General features: G+C 39.4%; 1 protein-coding gene across 14 annotated transcripts in view; it reads right to left on the minus strand.

The window, feature by feature from the left end:
* Nucleotides 1–23,066, minus strand: part of PTPRM (protein tyrosine phosphatase receptor type M) — a 793,799-nt gene that overhangs the window by 242,115 nt on the left and 528,618 nt on the right. For 10 of the 14 annotated variants that reach the window (XM_046025010.1, XM_046025008.1, XM_046025007.1 and 7 more), the window contains 3 exons: nt 13,695–13,968; nt 12,684–12,720; nt 6,015–6,089 (listed from right to left, as the gene is read on the minus strand). In XM_046025010.1, the coding sequence (XP_045880966.1) occupies nt 6,015–6,089; nt 12,684–12,720; nt 13,695–13,968 (386 nt within the window). The remainder of the gene's footprint in view (nt 1–6,014; nt 6,090–12,683; nt 12,721–13,694; nt 13,969–23,066) is intronic. The other 4 variants (XM_046025012.1, XM_046025017.1, XM_046025020.1 and 1 more) reach the window with 1 other exon arrangement.

The following is a 23,066-nucleotide window of genomic DNA, read 5'->3' on the forward strand; positions in this document are numbered from 1 at the left end:
TGGTGCCCAGCCCAGAGGCCTGTGTGAGAGGAATCCCATGGAAACCCACAAAGCACTGTTTGAGAACGACTGGATTAGACAACGTATAGGGTTTCCACTGCGGATGGTCTCTGGCAACTGACTAATGAGCATCTATGGAACAAAGGATTTGAGGTCCTTACCTTTCCCCATATACCCCCCCTGCAGTCACCACCAAATTTAGACCCGAATTTGGGCTTCCTGCCTAGTGTCAGCCCTTGCCTAGGGCTCAAAACCCATGAGTTGAGACAAATAGGATCTAGCACTCTCCTTCATTCTTTGTAAAGATGGCAGGAGAAACACGTGTTCTGGAAAGATGGTGTTAGGGCTTCAGGGTATACTTAAATTTGATCTTTGCTATAGATCCCACTTATCAGTGAAGGTCTGAGAAATCTCCTTGGGCTGTTGCTGGTGAACCTCAATTATGGTTTTTGTTCCTAAGGAAAAGGTGGCTTCTGTGACCCAACAGCTAGGACTGTGAGGAAGGGTAAAGGGCTGGGCTGGCAAAGGGCTGTGAGGAAGGCCAAACGTGCCATGGCTGGCAAAGGGCGGCCCACCTAGGACAGAGGGCACGGCAATGGAAGGGGAGGCCTGAGCTGGCTGTCTCGGGCTTGAGCTGAGGGAAGAGCTGGGTGGGAGCAGAGGGCAGTGTTCTGTAACTGTGTATGCAGGGGACATTCACTGATCAGCGGGAGACATCAAGGTGAGGGGAAAAGCACCAACCTCGAGTAGAATTAATCTGCCTGTTCTGCCATTTGTCAAGCAACACTTGGAAGTGTGAAGATAGGAGCCAGGCAAGCAGGTGATGGGATTTCTCAGGCTGGGAACCAGGATGATAGTGGTGAAGGCAAGGGGGCAAGGGGCCCAGAGCATCCAGGTGTCAATAAAAACCCACCTGAAAGGGCTGTGTGGGGCGTCCGGGCCAGGTGGGAAGTAAGTGAGGCCTGAGGGGCCCAGGAAGGGACAGAGGAGAGTGTGGAGGGCACAGAGGCCTAAAAGGGAGAAGTTCAAACAGATGCTGAGGTTAGAAGAGCCCAGGGCTCAAGTCACAAGGCCTGGAATCTGATTTCTCTCCCTGACTTGACTGCATTTCAGTCCTGTGGGGCCGTGGAAGTGTTTAATCCCTTTGCGTTTCCTTTTCTCAACTGAGAAGAGTGATGGTATTCTCTCAGTGAAATAAGGCCTGTGCAAGTCTCCAATACAGAGCCCAGAACACAGAAGGTTCTCATACACTCAGAGGCTTGACTTCTTCAGTGGGATAGAGTTCAGGGACTTCCATGTTTTAGACTTTACATTAAAAAGAAAAAAAGCTCCATTGAGATGCCGGGGTGGCTTAGTCAGTTATATGTCTGACTTGTGATTTCGGGTCAGGTCATGATCTCAGGGTCATAGGATGGAGCCCTGCATCAGGCTTGCCTCCGAGAGGAGTCTGCTTGAGATTCTCTCCTTCTCTCTCTGCCCCTAACCCCATGTGTACATGCTCTTAAATAAATAAATAAAATAAAACTCTATTTGTTTTAAGAGCCACATTAAGGGGAAAAAGAAATTCTTTGGAATTTCTCTCATGATCACTTTGCCTACACACTGGCAAAATTCTCTCTGTGACCAAACTCCAGCCGGCTCCTCTGAACTCTACCTCCTCTAGTCCTCAACCTTGGCCTGTAAAGACTTGAACACTGATGGTTTCTAATCGTTCAAGGCTGTATCCTTAGATGATCTGATCCCCCTTAAAATGCCTGCCTGAGAAAACTCGAGGATGCCCAAATAATTGAGGGTTTGTTCCAGGGACACCTGAAGACAGGGCCCATTTCCTAGCTCCTAGGGGAAGGCAGCAGCCCAACTTGGATAAATGCCAGTTAGCAAACCAGGTGGGGATCTCGTGTACCAAGAAACCCTTCCTGATGGCTATAATTTTTCACTGCCCTGACTCTACTGAGCCCTTGTTTGCATCCTCCCTACCCCCTCGTTCTCCTTTTAAAACACCAGTCCCATCTGCACAAATCAAAATGGAGCCCACCTCTTTCCCCTACAGTCGCTGGTGACTGAATAAAATCTGCTTTTACAGCTTTAATGTCCAGCTGTGTTTACCTTTGACAATACAGACATATGCTACATGTATATTTTTCAAAACTTGAAACTGTGTGGGAATAATTGTTGGCTAGTTCTCTCTCTTTTTTTCCCTCCAGTACTAATTATATCTAGCAAGTAATTCTACATGCTCTGCTATATCTGATCTGTACTTGAGTCCCAGAAGTCACTTTGTTTATAAATATTCTAAGATACAGATCTTATCATATTAGATGTATGGGTGAACCAAAACGGATGATAAAAAATTTGTTTAAGGAAAACATTCTCTACAGCATTTCAGAGTTGGCTGGGTTATTAAATCATAAACAGAAATATCTTAATATAAAATAAACAACCTACAGATATTTATAAAATTAACTAAAAGATCTTGAAGAGAAATTTCTAGCGTGTACCGCTTTTAATTTTCTTCCTAAAGCAGTACTATATTGCAGACAATTAATCACATAATAAAGGGGACAAAGTGGAAACCAGAAGTATTTCCAGTTTCTAGAACTTTCTGTGTGCACTCGTTAGAGTGGTTTTGAGGTAGATAGTACCTTTATTCCAGTTACATATTCTGTTTCCTTTTATAATCTCCTAAATCCAGTGGTTGAGTAAAGCGTTTTTTAAAGCTGTGGGTTACAACCCAAGAGTGGGAAATGAAATCAGCTTAGTAAGTAGTGACTAGAATTTTTTTTTTTAAATATTTTATTTATTTATTTGACAGAGAGAGAGATCACAAGTAGGCAGAGAGGCAGGCAGAGAGACAGGAGGAAGCAGGCTCCCTGCTGAGCAGAGAGCCCCATGCAGGGGCTCAATCCCAGGACCCCGAGACCACGACCCGAGCTGAAGGCAGAGGCCCAACCCGCTGAGCCACCCAGGCGCCCGTGACTAGAATTTTTTAAAAAACAGAATAAAATGGAACAGAATAGAACACATCAGAGTGCATCTTACTCAGTGAGTAGCCTTAGCAGTATGGTTTCTAAAGTCTTTGCTTCAGTTATATGTGTGTATGTTGCATAATGATGTATTCTCACTGTTGATTGAGGACAACAAATTTAAAGACACACTCCCCAGTGCAGTGGCAGGCCTGCTCATCCAATGCACTAGCGGTCTACGGTCTGATCTGCCTTTGCTCAATGAATCGGATCAGTTAAATCTAGGAGAACTCTGCTGTATCTGACACAGTCCTGGTGCCGACATCAGGTCACCAAGGCACTTGTGTTCTTTGTTAGGCGAGAGAGTGAGGGCCCACCTATGCCAGGGAAAACTCAAGGTGCACGTGTCATGTTCTGGGATGAAGGAACTATGTTGCAGAGAACTATCTCCCTAAAGCTTCCTAGTATAAGTACAACCTTGAGCAGCCCTTGTAGGAGTATGATGTCAGCACAGATACAACAGAATGAACAAAAACACTGTGGAGGGCACTTCAGAACATATCTATCCCTCATGCGTCTCCTGTTGGCTTCTGGAAGGGATGATATTGATTGAATAAACAAAACCACAACTGTTAAATGGGTCACAGATGTGCAGTATTCACAACTGTCCCAGAGACCATTTCCTAAGCTGCTCTGCATGACGAGAAAGGTTTGGAAATCCATGTCCTTTTTGCCCATTAGTTACAAAACTGTTGTCTTTTTCTAACTGCTAAATGACGAGCATGACAGTAAGTTTTCACTCCTAAGAGCGTGTGTGTACATGGGTTTTGATGTGACTAATGCAAAATGCCTGATGCCAAGAGCCTGGGTAACCATCCAGAGTAAAGCTCTTTATTAAAGTCAGTAGATCTATACCTGGCACACAGAAGGTGCTCAATAAATGTCAGATCGGTGATTGAACACATTAAGCCTCAAGCTTGCAGTATGACTCATGAATAAATCTATTAAAAAAGACAGTGTTACCGCTATCAAAGTTGATGGCTGATGCAAATGGAAAAGGCAAAAGAAGTATTACTTGATTTTGATTTTATCTGGGTTAGATTAACCATCATTAAGACCAGCAGTAAATACTGAAAAAAAGATCAGGAGAAGGATTTTTTTACTGGTTTTTGAGGCTTATTCTAATACTCCATCATTTTCATCTCTAATAAACCAAAATAAATGATGGAGATCTCCTGCAGCCTTTAAATGAATGGCAGCCATACAGTACAGCAATATATGTGTCCTTCACAGACTAGTTCCCAAGTAACAAGATATGCTGGATCGGAAAGCATTGGGAAGGAGGCTGATTTATGAGGTATCTTCTTAATTATGCAAGTTTTAGAGAGAAATCTATGTTCAGAAGTCTCACTTACTTTATGTCTCATAAACAGCATGCGTAATATGGAAGTAGTAGATACAGGCGAAGCTTGAGAACGGCACAGCATTTATTAAAGGATAGTGGGGCCAACCCATTTTTAACGGTTTGCTGACAACAACGGTGTCAGCTGGGGGTCAGACTTGCTCAAGGATCTCAGGTTACCTCCACGGATGGACACCTAACCTGACCACGGGCCATGTGCAGTCCTTACGTAGGAAGGTTTTAGAGTGGAAAGCTTATGTTAAGAGAGACACTACCCCTTAAGCACTTCTATTGTTTGGGAAGAGCACTTCAGGAATTCAGGGTAAGAAAGAGTCTGTAACAAGTAGGACTTGAACCAGTAAAAGAAATGTGCTTGAAAAGAAACTTGGAAGCAACAGAAGCAGAACGGTTCATAATAACTTTATAGCTCTTAGGCCCTGAAACAGAGGACTGGAAATGTGTAGAGAATTCCAGGGGAGGAAGAAGCAGAATTGGCCTACATTTCTTCACCTTACGAAACTCAGTCTGTACATTTCCCGAGTCTCAGTAGCTTTTATTTTCCAAAATAATAAGCTCGCAGAACAACTTAAACATTTATGAATTCTTACCATGAGTTAAGCTATACTTTTTTTTTCCCCTTCAAACAGAGAATATTCCCTTGTTGCATACACTTAAAACAATTGCTGGAGTGGAAATTCTATGGAAAGTGGCAGAATGTTCTACAACCTGCCACAAACTACAACACCGATGATGTCCATGAGACCAGACATGTAATTCTGTCAGACATCTTGACCGTGATTTGCTTTTACTGCGGGACAAAAATTTGTCTTCTGGGGTTCTCTGGCCACTCACCTTCGATCTGGAGTAATTGACTGGGCTCTTTCCTTAGGAGTTTTTGCAGATGTCCATACACCTTTAGGGATAGTACGGATGGACAAGCTAATTTCTCTTAGCTAAGTTCTCTTTCTGGGTGCTTTTCCTTCTGCAGAGAAGCATGCAGTTCAACTCCGTGACTCGAAGCCATTCAATTTTTTAAAAACTTCCCTAAATTATTCAATGCATTTGACTTGCAGATGTGTCACTGCTTTATATAAACACTTTGGTTCTAGAAGGAATGCAATCAGCTCTGCTGCAGTTGTACGTACATGAAAAGCTGTTTGAACAGTGTCACCCCAAACAGCTTTGGGTGGCTCCAATTCAAGACTGTGTGTTGCTAAATGTGCGTGCAACTAGACCCTACAAGGTGGAAAGTAAACCTCGCTCACCCTCACCCTGCAAAGCCTTTTTAGGTTAATTTGCATAACGGGGCATCGGTCTCTCTGTATTTTGATTGAAATCCTGTTGGATGGCATTGCTACCCCAAGTCCAGCAAATTTCATTCTGTTTCACATTAGGCTCAAAAGGAACACACCAACAGACAAACACACAATGGAAACATGCAGTGGCGTTGTGCTTAATGCGTGGGTATAAATGCGCACACAGAAGAGGCCAAGCACATCACTTAATTTAATGCGGGCACAGGTCTGTACCAAGAGTCTGAAACATTGTAAACAAGCCTTAAGCAAAGGAGGAAATGTAGAGGGGAAACAAAGCTGAGAAAAATGAGCAGGAAATGGGCAAGATGACTCATCTATACTTGAATGTCTGACCTGTCAGTTGGTCGTCGCCTGCGGCAGGGGCGATGCGAATGTAAGGTGTTGTAAGCTGAGTCACGATTATCGCAGCTATGGCAAAGGAAGATTCCCAGGTCAGCATGCATGAGGGAAGAAAAAGCCAGACTGAAGCTAGGCTAGCAAGGAGAATCTCGATCAGTATATCACATCGTCTCAACTTTGTTCCAACAACAACAAAAAGAGAAGAAAAGAAAAAAAGAAAAAAACAAAAAAGAACATAGCAAAGTGTTGAATTTTCGGAATTCTTTTCCCTTAAATAGGCTTTCGTCAGGCAGTTTGAGTTCTAACTATGACACGATTGCAAGCTTTGGCTGAGATTTGGGGTAGATCAACCGAAGGGGGAAAAAAATAAAAAATAAAAACAAAACATAAGTCCTACATAAGGCTCTAGACTGAATAGTGTTTCTGACTGCTATTGAGCATAGTGTCTGAATGATTCGCTGCTAATTCTGACGATCCCGACTTTAGGCTTTTAAAATTTATCAGGTTACTTAAAATTCTGCTGCTGAAGTCACAATATTTTCTCTTCTTGCTAAAATCACCTTTGTGGAGCACATTATCTTCTTCCCCTTAAAACACTTTTTAGGTAGAGAAATTTCTCTGATAACTAAATTTCATGGAGAACATTTCCATTTAGGAACCTTATTTTGTCACATGAAGGGACTGAATAAAAAAATGCATCTCAAAGGATCGGTTCAAGAAAGGAAAATGAGTAATCGCCTTTGCTGTCGTTGTCATGGACCACATGTGACCCAAGTCATGATTAAGAGTCTTGAAGCAGACCAGTCGGGATTCTTGGGTTTGCCTGCACAGCTCAGCAGTTGTGTTTAAATGGTTAACATTTATGACACACAGATATTGGGGGGAAAAATAGAAAATTAAAACATCAGTTCTAACATGATACAGCTGGAAAATGATGCAAAGAAAAAATATTGGAAAATTAAGGACAGGCTTACATGAAAGATTACTAATTTACATGGAACAGCCTGGGTGCTATTAGAAATGTGGCAGCGAGTAAGGAAAATAGATCATCTACCATCTGCACACAATTAAACCCAAAACTGCTGCTGCATAATATTTTGAAACATCCCTCTGCACCATTCAGACGGTGCTGCTCCTTATAACTAGACAACTGTAGTGACTGGGTTCAAAAGTGGGATAATTGTCTTTCACACATTGTTAATGAAAACTTTCTCATCTTGCTAAGTGAGATGAATAAACTTCCGGTTGGGTCAGGAGATGGAGGACTCCTGAGGTACTACAGAGATAATATTCTTGATAGGACATAGTATGCAATTTTGCATACTGATATAATCACTTGCAAACAGTAAGATGGGATTCCTAATGCCCGTTACACAAAGTTGTACCAAGTTTATACATGTAACATTTGCTTGGGCATTGACTATCGTTGTTCAGCTAACATTCCTGTGAGGTTTTCTATTACATTCGGGAAAATGTGACCTACTCTGCTTTCAAGAACAATTATAGTGTCTTATCAAAAACAAAGCATCTAGCCAATACTGGAAAAAGGTGAACAATATGAATAAAAAATTACTTGAAAATGGCTACGTGGGGCAGCCATGTATTCAAAACTAAAGGAAAGGCAAATTGCAACTGGAGACTCAAAACCCCCCATAGAAAAGGCATCATTATAGGTGTCAGGAAGGATTTCTATATGATCTCCATGTTCTGCCTTCTAAAGTATTCATTTGGGACTATTATTTTTAGTTACCAGAAAGAAAAAAAAAAACAAAAAACTAGATTCTGTTACAAATTACCTTAAAAGAGGAGTCAGCCGGCCCACGGCCTCCTTTTGCAAATAAAGTCTTATTAGAACACAGTCAGCCTTAATTGCTTACATATCACCCACAGCTGCTCTTACATAGCAATGGGAGAACTGAGTAGTTGTGACAGAGACCATATGGCTCACGAGGTTAACATATTTAACCATCTGCCCTTTGCCTAAAAATTTGCTGCCCCTTCTTAAAATATCAATAAAAATGCATGATAAAACAGAATACTGCTAAATTTGGTAAGGTAAAGTCAGAAATCCCAATCCTCTGCTTTGAGATAGTCTCTAATAGTTGCTGATAAATTTAGGATCTCGTTTAGGTCCAAAGTTATGAACGGAAGAGCAAAAGAGGACCAGACTTCCAAAGTATCATTTCAGTCCTGTGTGGTGGGATCTTCTAGAATGTGAGGAACCAGTATTTACCAAACTCTTTGACATGACTTTCATGCTCCTTGGAAAATGAGTTTGGATCAAATAATTTGGGAAACATAGGGTTGGACAAAGTTAAAAAGGTTTTCTTTTCCTTAGTAACTTCTCAGGGTCCTGGATGTACTTGTGACATACATTGGGAAGACGACTTCAGATCAGTCAAAGAAAATATTTCCTCGACAAAATGCTGAAAGACAAATGTAGATCATATCTATATTTCTATTTCTAAATCCATAGCTAAATGATAGCAGATTAGCACAGATGAGAGGTCTTACTATATAATTTGTTTTCTTCTGTATTGAATATGAATAATTAAAAGGATTCTTAATTAGCTTTGCATGTCAACAGACATTCTTTTCAGCTCTTTTATCGGTGTTTTTTCATTCTGTAGCAGTGTGGCCTAGAAATGATGGTATTTTGTTGAACAAAACAGTGAACAGGAAAACAGTCTAGAGAAACTTCTTCTCAAAGAGCCTAGTGATTAAAAAAAGAAACATTCAAATTTCTGAATCTATGTAGAAACTGTATCAGGACAATGGAAATCCTTCAGAGTTTTCTGAAGGTCTTCCAGCAAAGCATATGCACATTGCAGTACAGAAGTTAAATAAAATACTGAGTTTAAATTCAGTAAAGCATTTTTTTGCACAAAAAATTAACCTTGAAATATGACACTAGAGTAATGGTTTGTTTTCTTTTTCTTTAAGACTTATAGTCTGACTCCTATAATGCCTTTGGAAAGAATTGAGCATGTGTTCTCATGAGTTTTTTTTTTTTCCAAGTCCTAGTTACACTGTTGTTAGCTAAGTCATGGCAAAGAAAGGAAAATAAGTACACACATATGACTCTAGTCCCCATACACTAAAAACAAAGAGACAAACAAAAAACCCCCAAACTTTTATGAACCCCAAATCCTTAAAAACCTAAAAGTGGTATATTTACATATTAGGAACTCTCACAGATTATACTATGCCTAACATTTAGTAGGTGCTCACATACATTTTAAAATAAACATATACCAAGAAAGCCCCCAAATGGCTATACTGTCAAAGAGAAAGACAGCTGGTATCATGTTAGGGAAAATATTATTTTATGGAAGATTGATGCAAAGTATACAGTTTAAATTGATTATTTTATCAATTAGAATGGATATACCTCATTTAATATGAGAAGTCTAATTATCTACAAGACAGATTTTTAAGTGTATCCTGTCCGTTTAGAATCGATAATCAACAAAGCCTTCCAGAACTAGCATAAAGAGTTTTAACCCTACCACAAGGCAGTCATAAGGTATGCAAAAGTCAAAGAAAATACACTAACTGCTAAGGTACAGTTGGACCAAAGCGGTCTCGAAAAGAATCCCACTATAAAAATGTGAATGTGATTAAAAATCAAAATAAAACTAAGAGAATCTAAGTCTAGCTAAAAGCTTATCTACTAACTCCACCATACAGATTGAGGGTAACATCCAAACATCAGGTATATTCTATTATTGTATGGTGTCTTTATCTTTTAACCCGAGACAGAATGTTCTATGATGAGGTTGCCTATAGCCAACAATAAAAATAGAGTCACATACACCTATGAGGAATCTGGATGTTAAATCAGAGGGTACAGGAAAATATCGGCAATCCCCTACACATATGGTTATAGGTAAGAACACACCTTAGGGTTTTTCCTGTGTCTAATTTTTATGAGGCTTTATATTTGAGATGATTAGTGTCAAAATATGCCTGTGGAATGTGATTAAAATAATCACAACATTAAATGTATAAATAGTATGAAATATATCTTCAAGAGACATACCCATACTTGAAATTACAAACTAGCTTCCTGTGAAAACAAATCCACCTCCATACTTTCTCTATAAAGATACTTGTCAACAGTTCTCTCATGAGAACTCATCGACATCTTTGTAAATTCAAAATGCTGCTTAGGAAAGTGGTTTAGTGCCCGGAAATTCAATTAATCCACCCACTGTAGGCCATATGTGGCAAAACAGAGAAATTTTCAACTCTTTTAAATTTCCAGCATCTTTACTGCAAGGGACAAGTAGAGTTATTAGAACTGTCTATTTCTCTGTTTTGACTAAGTAGTCAAGATGGAATGGTTTCCTGTACTGCTGAAGGAATCTTTAACATGAATAAAGAAAAATGATCTGACTATGGTGGGGGAGGGGATGGGAGGGTGGAGAATAGACATTAGACTGTGCTGTAAAGGAAGTTCACTGAATCTGTGCTGTAGAATATAATAAAATAAAATAGTATGGGATAGTGCAGTTCCCTAACAAGGAGATATTCTCGCGAGGTGTCCTCCTGCATTACACTTTCGTGAATAGACATGACACTGTTACATAATGACTATTAACATCCATTCCCCTCTTTCCCTAAAAGAGTTGATGTGGAGAGAGTTTGTTGCTATATTAATGTTTGCAAATGACTCAGAAAATATGAGTGGGGAATATTCAGTCAATCAGATCAACTGATTGTCTAATCAACGTTGGGTGAATTGAAAAACAAAAGAGAATAGTGATTAAATCAGCCAATGGAAGAAAATGATCCAATTCACCATCTAAGTCAATCTATCGTGAAAATGGACAACGTCAGATTTCCGTATCTACAAGGGTGTTTGTTTAGCTTTGTAGGGGAATACGATGGCAAATACTTCACTGTTTTCAGAGGAAACTGGTCAGGGTCTTGATTTTAATAAAGGGGAGAGCAGACACTTCTACAATGCAGTACTATAATCAGATTTATTAGAGGTTCTTCTGGTTGAAGAGCCATGAAACTTAGTGAAACACTGCGAGTCGGAGTCCAAAAGTTTGGAATTAAGCCTTGACCCACAGATTATCAGCTGAGTGACCTTGGTCAGTCAAGTCATCTCTAAAAAGATGCATTTTCTTCATTTAAAATATAAAAATAGCAATACCTGCCTCTTTTCTCACAATAATGTTGAAGAAATAGATAACACATGTATGACAGTACTTTCAAATCTTTCAGCTATGATGTTAAATGTAAGGCATTATAAATTAGGCACTGGAACTGGATTTACTCTTCAGACCCCAAGGGGAAGGAGAATTCAATCCAGCAATTAGAGCATGGGCAGTGGTCTGGAAGTCTCAGGACATCGATACCTCATTTGAGGGCTTCATAAAACTGTAATAACTAATAGCTAAGCACATATTACAGTTTATAAAACGCAACTGATATCTGTAATTTCATTCATTATTAATTTACTCCTAAAAATAAAGGCACTTAGCCAGGTACAATATGATATAAAAAACTGAGGGTTTCAAAATCAATATGCATAGATTGTTGGAAACAGAGCTATGAGCCCATGAGGACCAACAAAATACAAGTAATGTGAGTACCTGACACAGTGTTTGGCCCATTATAATGAAACTAAGAAATATTTGTCAAGCTAACTGATTAAAAGGTCATATATCTTCAAGAAATAAGAATTTGATGAGAAACTTGAAAATGCAGATGGATGTTATAACATAGCAAACTACCCTCCCTGAGAGGGAAACAACAAAAAACAAGATAGTTTCATCCAACAGAAGTCAAGTGACTGCCCACAGCCCAATAACATCTAATACTACAGACCCAACAGTGCTTTTAAGCAGTCATTTCTGAATTTCTAAATCACACAGGATTCATCGTGTTCAGGGTCATTGGGATGGTCTGAAAGGGTGTTTTCAACTACAAGTGTTAATTTATAATGCCTCATTTTAATGCAGGACTTTATATTTTTCAAAGCATTTTCTTAAGCGCTTCCCAAATGCTGGCTAAAACCACATTGCAAGGTTGAGAAGATGACATCACAGCTCGTGCCCACACACAACTCTACTCTTTATTTCAGGAGGCTGTCTGTAGTAAGCCCATGGGGGTCCACCCCAGCCACTTCTACATTTGGTCCTTGATCACATTTTCTCAGAATTTCAACTGGGCCTGGGAAACAGAAGTTCCACTAACATCACCTAGTTCCTGGGTTCAAGAGACCTGTCGTCAGTGAAAACCTTCAGTGAAAAAAGTCCACGCCCTCCACTTGGGAGAGCTGTTATCACTAGTTCTTTGCTTAAAAATAGCAGACAATATTCTACTACTTTGCATGTGAAGATTCATCAGTCACAGTACTCCTCTGGTTTAAAAAACCTGTACTTAGATCACATAAACATTACTTTTATTTTAAAAGAATTTTGAGAAAGCTAACCACTGAAAACTGCTTGGAACACAATCATATGATCCCTTAATTTAGAAAGAATCTACATGAAATAGTGAGTCCGTGTTAACTGCTTAGACTCTAATACACCCACCCACACATACATATACTTCTTTAAGTGGAGTTAACATTCCAAGAAGTTTTGAAATACCATCTAAATTTTTAAAGGACATAAACTGGGAGAGCATCCCACAGTTTCAACCTACCTTTTGTGGCCACTCGGACACAGTCTATTTTGGTTTCCTGTGTCAAATAAAGAGGGAGAAAAAAAATCACTATTGGTGTTTTATTTAAAACAAATAGGACTATCTGTCATTCTATTCAAATGCTGGTAAAGAAGATCTCATTTTCCCCAAGTGTGGTGTTAATCACACAATGATTACTTCTGGAACCCCACTCATTCATTTTGCAGTTCCATAGCTGAAGGCCGTGGGCATTTCTGGGGTGGATGTTGAATGAGGAGCTACCCCCAAGATGTCCTGCCTAGTGGTCCCAGCTTCTCCAGACCCTTGCTCGCTCTCTGGGCAGATGCTACTGGAGGAGAACTCAGGGTCCTAGACTTCTCCCCTTTTCTCTGGCAAAAGTCAAGTCTATGCTGATACTTAGACCCATGCTGGAAAACTCACACTTCTTTCTAAGGAGACTTTAATACCTTACCATAGTTCTGGTGGGCCTGAACAGGAAAGGGAAAAAATTCAGAAATGACTCCAGAGTTTTTATTTTGTTTTCATCTTATCTTTATAAAGCTGTTTTCTCTTAGCAAGAAAAAAGGATACCTAATTTAGTCACAGCTACAGGAAGCATAAACTGTTGTGAAACCAAAGAAATGGGACAGAATATGCTGAAAAGACAGATGTTGTGTATCTCACAAAATTTTAAATGAGCTGAATGTATGTGTTGTAACTATACTATTTTCCTGTAAAATAGTAAGCTAAGCAGAATTGCTAGCCAACTTTTGGTAACAAGTAAAAACTGAAAATAAAAACCATCATGTTGACAACATAGTCTTCCTACCAAGAACAAATACAAATATATTCATTTCTTTCCATAAATTTCTCCAGGTGAAAATAAGTTTAGAAAGAGAAAGAAAACCTACATTTGCTCTAAGTAAAAACACACAAAAAAGCATGCCTTTATTTTGACTACTCTCTTCTTTAATCCATGTTCACATTAATAACTCTAAATAGCCTAAGGAAATAGCCATCTCTAAAACTTACCCCGTTGGCTCTACTAGCAGCTTGGAAATAAATTCTGTAGCTTTTATGGGGGAGAAGGGGAGTGTTCCAGTATCCGTTGTATGTCTTATTATCACCAATAGTAAAAGGCTGAGCAGCTTGGAGACTGTTTGCTGGGAATTCTGCAGCAAAGTAGTACTGGGAGTTCAGTATGGACGCATTCTGGAAGTGAATTGGCACGGGGTAGCACTTCAAGATTTCTGTTGTCTTTTTAGTTCTTCGAGGACGTTCTTCCTCAACAACCACTTGATAGACACTAGGGGGAAAAAAAAAGTATTATCAGTGATATTTTATGATAATCGAGCTGATGCCCTTTGCCTTTAATTGAGTGGGGCCCACGGGATATCCAAAATAAAGAATACACTGGATATAGTCAATAATAAGTGCTTAGTACATAATGGATACTCACTTAACACTTGCTCAATGCAAGAGAGGGAAGGGGCTTAATAGTCTCCCATAGAATTCTCTCACTCTTACCCAGTAATGTAATGTATTGATAGAAACAAAGTTCACAAAAATTAAAAAAAAAAATCACATAACAATCTCTGCTATTTAAGTGAGCAGGGCACTAAAATAATGCTTTTCTCACATGTAACTCAAGATGAATTTATAGAAAATGAACTCAATTTACCTAATAAGTGAAGTCATATTAACTGTAAGTTTATTTTTTTAAAAAGGCAATGTATTATTTTCTTCAATGATGTCTGTATGAGTGCGTGTGAAGTTTTAACAAGTCACAAACACCATATGTAAAGATTCATGTTTGAGTAAGGTTTAACTTTCCATGTTTTCTTACATTTTGTCCTTCACCGTATCAGATCAATGGAGAGAGATGACATAAGGAGAGCAGAGAAAAGAGATTGGCCTTGGAGTTACAAGCAGTTTCTAAGAGCAGATCATGAACCTGGTTACCTGAATTATATATAAAGATAAGATGGGGGTAAGCATGTTCCAAAGAGGCCTGCAAGGACAGGTGTCCCAGTACTTACCCCTCCTTCCTCCCTGCCCCCTTTCAATGTCTGAATTTCAAAGGAGCCATAGGAGAATGGGTCTTGAAGGATGGATGTTTCTATTAAGATATGTATTTTTAAAAAAGATTTTATTTATTTGACAGAGAGATCACAAGTAGGCAGAGAGGCAGGCAGAGAGAGAGGAGGAAGCAGGCTCCCTGCCGAGCAGAGAGCCTGATGCGGGGCTTGATCCCAGGACCCTGAGATCATTACCTGAGGCTGAAGGCAGAGGCTTAATCCACTGAGCCACCCAGGTGCCCCTAAGATATGTATTTTATCAGAATGATGAACATTTGTGCAGTTTTGGTAGGAAAAAAGAAAACCTTTCTGATGTTAAGCAAAACTAACATTTGACAGCAGCTTTCAAGAACTGAATCAGAATAGACTGATTCTGGCCAGGAAATGCAGCTTGTTCTCACTGTATCAGAAAAGCACTGGGACTCCCTGGAACAAGGCTGCAATCCTAGTGTTGCTCATACGGGTCCTCAATAAGGCCCAAGAAGAGGAGGAGGGAGGTGCCTAACACCCCCACTTGCCTGGGGAAGACCTGGAGAGGTCCCACTTTGGGTCTTGCTCTTGGGAACTCCAAAAGTGTACTCAGTGAAATCACCTATTTGCGGGAGTACAAGCTACTTAACGCATTCCATTACAGGAATGCAATGCAGCAGCTGAAGCTCAGTTTGTAATTCTGTCCAAATAAACATCAACTATTGTAGAACATCAGAATGACAGCTCAGGAGACAGGGAGCACAGTAGGATTACAGTACAATGATAAAGCAAATTCTGAGTGTGATATAAACTTTTAAATAAAACCCAGAAATTCTCCCTAACCTTCTAACATCAGAGACTTTCTATTGGTTATGTAAGATACTCTATTGAATCTGGTAGAATTCTCACTGCATGATGGGTCTGACACAACTAGATATGTTTAGGAAGAATCATCCTCTATGGAAGACAAGGAATACATATAGAAGCAAAGTGGACTTTAATTTCTACCTCCTTTTTCCTTGACTTCCTACATATATGGTTAGATGTGTTGATTTTAAAATATGTCTGCAAATTCTGACACTTATCCCATCAAGAATGGGGTTGGCCAACCTCAATGACCATGGACAACCAACAGAATGTAAAGGTGGGACAATGGGTAACTCTCAAGGCTTTTGTCAGAGGAGGCTATGCATCTTCAGCCTGGTTTCCCAGGGAAGCCAGCTTTCTGGAAGAAAAATCCAGCCACCACGTATATGGTCCAATCACCCTGAACTTGCCACACTGGAGAGATCACATGCAGGCATTCTGCTCTGCAGTCCCAAAGAACTCCCAGCCAACAACTGGCATCATTGATAGCCATATGTGTGGACCATCACGGAAGGCCATGCGGCTGAGTGTTGGATGATGGCAGCGCCAACATCCCAAGCAGGAACTGTGCAGACAAGTCTCTGCTGGCCCACAAAATTGTGGCAAAATAGAAATGTTATTTTCAACTGCTGAGTTTTGGAATAGTTGGATATGCAGCAAATATTACATAGAATGTCAGGTCATAGACTAGCAAGAGTGAGGGGTCAAAGTCAAAGTAAAAAATAGCACAACGTGGTGCACCTGGATGGCTCAATCGGTTAAGTGGCCACTGCCTTCAGCTTAGGTAATGATCCCAGGGTCCTGGGATCAAGTCCTGCACTGGGTTCCTTGCTCAGCTGGGAGCCTGCTTCTCCCTCTGCCCCTCCCACTGCTTATACTCTCTTTCTCTGTCTCACTTTCTCCCAAATAAATAAAAATCCTAAAGAAAAAAAAAGACAGCACAACACAAACAATAGCTGATTCATGAAGAAGTTTAAGCTCGTATGTCACTAAATACAAACAGCACTGAGAGAAAGTGACCGTTCTCTTGACATGCCTTTTGTGGGGTTGGGGGCTGAGTGGCATGTACATTGATCTATGCTCTAATCTTAATTCTGTTAATAACTGGTGTTTTAGATTTTATTTATTTATTTATTTGCGAGAGAGAGAGAACCTCAAGCAGACTTCCCGCTGAGCACAGAGCCCAATGCAAGGCTCAGTACCTGACCACAAGATAATGATCTGAGCCAAAACTAAGAGTTAATTAGTTTGATTAGTCATCTGGATGTCCCACAACTGGGGTTTTAAATTAATCCTTTGGGTTTTATTATTTTTTTCCAATGAAATATGAGAATTAGATGGATCTCTAAGGTGCATTTCAGAATTTTGTTCAGTATACAAAAACTATTCTTAAAAAATGGATAAATCAAACCAATAATTAATTGCTTTGCAAAGGGATTTTCCATTAAGATAATGTTTAATACTGGCTTCCTTCTTATCAGTTTTTCTTTCTTTTTTTTTCTTATCAGTTTTTCTAAGTTATTTGCTATATGACATGATTTTCAAAATTTCACTTTTTCTAAATATTTATTTATTTGAGAGAGAGAGCAAGCATGAGTGGGGGGAGGGGGAGAGGGACAGAATCTTCTAACAGACTCCCAGGTGAGCATAGAGCCAGACATAAGGCTTTATCTCACAACCCTGAGATCATGACCTGAGCTGAAACCAAGAGTCAGATGCTAAACTGAGCCACCCAGGACCCCTCAAAATATCACTTTAAAAACAACTCTGGAAAACTCATGTACTACACAAAGTGGAAATGTGAAGATACATGTGCAGGAAAACATTTGCAGAAATTATTTCATACAGGAAGTGCTAGGCTGGGAGACTTGCACAGGTCGCCCTTATTTTCCTATTTGAATAGGAAATACTATTGAATAGGAAATACTATTTCCTATTTGAATAGGAAATACTATTTGAATAGGAAATACTAGTTGAATAGTATTCCTATGGGAATACTGGGATTCAGAAGTGAAATGCCCATTCCATCTGGGGCTCACAGGTGAAGAAGTAGCAGATATGGTCTCATGACCATCAGAGAAGGCAGTCCTAGCATCACCTGTAAAAGCCCTGGTTAAGGGGCTGATGTGAACCATCTGACTCATGTGCATCTTCCCCTGCTTACAGAGACACAACCAACACACAAACGGTCCCCACCTACTTCCCAGAATCAACTGATTTTGAGTATTTTGTAAAGATTCTCATTTAATCACATCAACAGAGCTACAGATGGTAATTTCACCTTTGACCTCAATCCATTCTCCCATCTCTGAGTTATTAATAATTTCCAGGGAGGACACTCCCAGATCTGTAGTGAGGCCAGCATCTGGCTGGTGTCCTTTTCAGCTCTTGATTCCAACCAGCAACTCTGTGGCCAACAGCACTGCGGAAAGTAATCCCTCACTTTTCATTTCCAACTTGTCTACATGAAAGACTAGCACAACCACTTCCAGACTGTCCAAGTGCCACCATCTTTAATTCTCCTATCACAAACACCTCATCCTCTATTCCTTCACCCTGGCCTGGACCCAAGTTTGTTATTGAAATGCTGTTCTCCCCAACACACAGAAATACTTTGCCACTCTCAGCAGATGACTCTACATTGTAAAAAGATTGAGACCCTCTTATGAACCTTCTCTAAGGGGCTTATAACCTGCTCCCCCATTTTGATGTACTCTTGCTTTGCTCCACACTCAAAAGAATATGTTTCTTGTAGAGAATACTTATCATTTGTGTCTACTTAATAATATTTTAAAAAACTTCACAAATTCCTGGAGGAAGAGGGCTATGATTTAGTCATCTCCAAAGTGGGCCATGAGGCACATATTTTTGAAAGCATAATATAATCCACAAGTAATTTCTATTTTATATACATTCTATGTAGTGGTAAGGCAGAAATACACTGGTAATCACAAACATGCCCTGTTTTACTAAATTCTAATATTAAGTTTATTTTGTATTAATTTCTTGAATACCCAAGAGCAATGAGAAGAAGAAATGATCAAGAAACAGGTTTCATGATGAGAGGATGCTGGTTAGATTGTAAGTTTATGAAAGATAACACACGATTAAATAATGAGCTCTGAGAGTTTCAAAAGCTGCCTCTCTGTTTTTCTACCCCTTTCTCACACCTTCATTTCTTACTTCCCATTCATCTTTTCCCCAACTTTGTTACGATATATGCTATGTTGTGTGTATTTACTCATTTATTAACTCAAGAAATGTTTTCAAACACCTACTACGTACCAGGCACTGCCCTACTTTAACTCGAACACTACAATATTTGACATTCCCTAATGAAAGAACTCTTTGTTTTGTGATTTAAATACAATCTATGTGAATATGGGTGAAAGAAATTAATTTTTCCAAGCAGGAGTTTTGTGAGGATTAGACGAAAACTTGAGAATTAAATGATCACTTAATGCGCCCCCATTTTAGCCAGTTGGTATGTTATACACTCCGCTCTACTCCAGATATATTACTTTTTAAATGGCTACCATCTACTCATCTTCAGATATATTAAAGGAAGAACTAAGTTGACTAGAGCAATTTCAGACCCAAAATGTCTTTTCATCCTTGCTCCACAAGAGAAATTAGATTTGCAAGCATCCAGACCTCAAATCTATTTGCTCTTTAATAATTTAAGCACTGAAAGGTCAAGCAGCTCTTTTCCATTCCCCTTTATCAACGTCCAAGTGCTAATGAAAAATAGCTAAATCCTATCTGCTGCCCAATTGCCACACATTACTGTCTTCCTGATGGAAATTAACACATTTTTGGCACGTAGGTCAATGGCATCTCAACAGAACTCTCTGACTGATACGTTTTTCATTGGTGCAAATAACATCATTTCACTAGTGAATTTCATAAAATCTGTCCAATCGCAATTGCAATCTCAAAAAGTCGCTTTGAAAATCTTTCTCCCTGAATGGTTTTTCCAAAAAATTGATTAAGAAGAGCAAGTTCTCGAGGATGGAAAACCAAGCAGAAGTTTCTAGCTTAGTGAGCTGAATTAAAATTCTATTATCCTTTTAATGTATTACTCATGCTCCCTTTGTTTGTTAAATAAAGTTACACCATCCCTATCCTGATTCCACCACTATTCCAGAATTTAAAGTAACATAAAATCTTCCTACGGCATTTGCAGTAGGAATGCACAATCCATAGTGAAGATGAATCTGCCAAAAACGTGACATCACTATATCATAACTTTCTTATGGAATGAAATTTAATTTAAAGTTTAATTTATGCGAGGCTTTCCTACAACAAAACTCTAAGGCTTTTACAAGGAGAATAAGAAATCTGCATTTATATAGACTAGCACATGAAGTATAACCTAGAAAAGAACATCGGAACATCTTTCATGTACTCTGTGAAACCTGAAAGTTCAAATGTGATGAGATGTTTTTGGTCTTTTTCTAACTTTGAAGATATTGAGGGGAAGCCTGCTGCAGAGTTGAAATTGACTTTAAAATTTTGGTCTTAATTCATTTCAAGATTAAATCCTTAGTTGTAAGTCCATTTTTCTTATCCACATATTCTATTTCTTATCAGCATAAAATATTGGAAGTTTAACCAACCAGATAGCAGAACAGGGGGTGAGGAGGAGGCGAGAGAGGGAGAGAAGTTAACGATCCATTTCATTGTTGCTTTTGCTAAGCCTTTAAAGTCCGCACTTCTGATCGTTTCAAGGACTTAGAATATTGTTCACTTCATGGCACCTAAGAGTGCCTTTTAGCTTGATTTGCAATTTTTGGTAAAATCATCCATTCTGTATGTATAAAAAAAAGAATAAAGACTGGTATTTCTGTCTTCCTGAAGCCGATTTTTGGGCCGGGGGGGCAATAGAAAATGAAAGTATAAATTAGATGCAAAGCACGTAAAATAAATGTGCAGTTAAAGTTTATTGCCATGCAACAACACAGAATTTATTTTCTTCCTGTTCTTGATTTGGTCCTTCCCTTTTCTTAAACCTGCCAGCATTTACTGGAACGACACCTTAAATAATTCAAACAACCTTGTACAACTAAACTAAGCTTTAAAAATATTCTCATCAGTTAAAAATTAGGGGGACAGGGGCACCTGGGTGGCTCAGTGGGTTAAGCCTCTGCCTTTGGCTCAGGTCATGATCTCAGGGTCCTGGGATCGAGCCCCGCATCGGGCTCTCTGCTCAGCGGAGAGCCTGCTTCCTCCCTCTCTCTCTGCCTGCCTCTCTGCCAACTTGTGATCTCTGTCTGTCAAATAAATAAAATCTTTAAAAAAAAATTAGTGGGATAAAAGGTCAGTTCAATATGTTCAATATGTTTATCATCATGACTAGGATTCTTCCAAGTCCTTCATGTAACACTAGCCCCAAGAGTTGCCGACCTGACACAGTCCTGCTCATTAAGTCACTAAATGACGACTGATAACTAATTTTGCACAGGGAGTGGGCACTGGGTAGATAACACACCATGCAGCATAAATAGATCTGGGGAATTGAATATTTTACGTTAGCAACTTTAATTTCTCTTTGTCCTGCTCTGTTCCAGATAAGATTGACCATAAATTGCTTTGGAATATTTGTGGGACACCACAAATATATTTTATGTTCTCTCAGCCGTAACTCATCCCAAGGAGCTTGCCTAGCATCCTTAAGTTACTGGTGTTCTGTGTGTGTGTGTGCATGCTCACGTGTGTATGCACGCATATATGTGTGCACACGTTAAGCATGCCTGAGTGTGCGGTCTGATACCCTGCTGCTCCGCTAGTTAGTGATAATATCTGATAAAATAAAATATTAATTACAGATGTAAGGTTGGGCGAGAAAAATGAAATCAATTACAGTTCCATATTGTGAACAAAGGGCAGGAAGAAAAAAAATCCTTTAGTTATGGAAGTTTGTGATAATAAAGGAACAACTAAAACATTAGACTCAGGCTGAGAAGCTCTGTAAAAGGCCACCTGTTATTAATCTTCACAACAGGCACCAAATTTCAAGTAAATTAGTCTTAGATGGAACCTCTTTAAGAATGATTTTTCCCCATTTTAACAAATGAAGACATTTTCTATTGCAGATTTTATTTCATTTAAGCTAATCATAATTTAATCATCACAATTTCATAACAAACATATGATTGTAAAAATTTTAATTCAAGGTCAGCTACTATTATTAAAGTATGTTTTCTTAAATAGCACTACTGATTTGAATAAAAATGGAAATCAAATACCATCAAAGCCACACTAAATGTTTTCATTATTGCATGTTTGTATTATATTCAATTCAGAATCTTTTGGTCCCTAAAAGGAATAATAATGTAATAATAGAATACTGTAGGCTAGGTGAGCTGGAAAAAAAATGCCACCATCCAAAAAGGCAGAGAAAGACAATTCTCATATGGTTTCACTCATATGAGGGGAAGGGAGGGAAAACTGAATGGGAAGAAATCGGAGAGGGAGACAAACCATGAGAAACTCCCTGACTCCAGGAAACAAACAGGGTTGTGGAAAGGGAGGTGGGTAGGAGGTTGGGGTAACCGGGTGATGGGCATTAAGGATGTGATGAGCACTGGGTGTTGTACGCAATGAATGAATCAATGAACACTACATCAGAAAGTAATGATGTACTGTATGTTGAATTCAAATTGATGTACTGTATGTTGAATTCAAATTGAAAAAATTACAAAGGAAAACAACAAAGAAAAACAACAGCAACAAAACAAAAGGCAGATGAACAAAGATGGGTGCCATCGAGAGAACACTGAACTGGGAGTCACCATACCATAGGCAACTGGGTCCAGCTTTGCCACTAAATCATTGACTGACCAGTAAGTTTCCTTCAAGATCTAATGTTTTATAACTCCTGGCACAAGATCAAGCAAGTCTCTACATGAATACGTGAGAAGATAATTATTTTATTCATGTGTCTTCCATCCTTCCTTTTTACAATATTCATCATGTTTCAAGCACTGTGCCAGGCACCGGGGAAGAAGAGGAGGAGGAATTAGGCACAGACTGTCCCTGTCCTTGAGAAGACCAGCCTAAGTAGTGACCTACTACTTCTTATTAGAAATAGGTCAAAGAACTGCCATGACAGGGAGCTGACCTGGGTTTGTACCAAGTGTGATGGAATGCAGGGGAGGGGTGACAATGTTTATGCCAACCTCTTAGAGCATCTCTTCACTGAGGATATCCAGGCTGGACTCAGGACACAAACATTCCCACCAGTAACACCCGAAGACCCCTGTCCTGCATAGGGCCACCAGCTCTCTCCCCAAATTAAAAACAAAGGCATGACAGCAAACAAAAAAGCTAATGTCCTTAGATTCCTTATATAGTCCCCATTCCGTCCCACCACTGGTGTTAACAGAACCGCACCAAAGTTCCTACAAGCTCTAACCTCAGACTCACTAATGACTGCTTGTGACAGCTTCTGAGACCCTCTAAGGTCCCTGTATCCATAGTACAGCAG

This window comes from Meles meles, chromosome 12 (genome assembly GCF_922984935.1).
Source record: "Meles meles chromosome 12, mMelMel3.1 paternal haplotype, whole genome shotgun sequence".
Lineage (NCBI taxonomy): Eukaryota > Metazoa > Chordata > Mammalia > Carnivora > Mustelidae > Meles > Meles meles.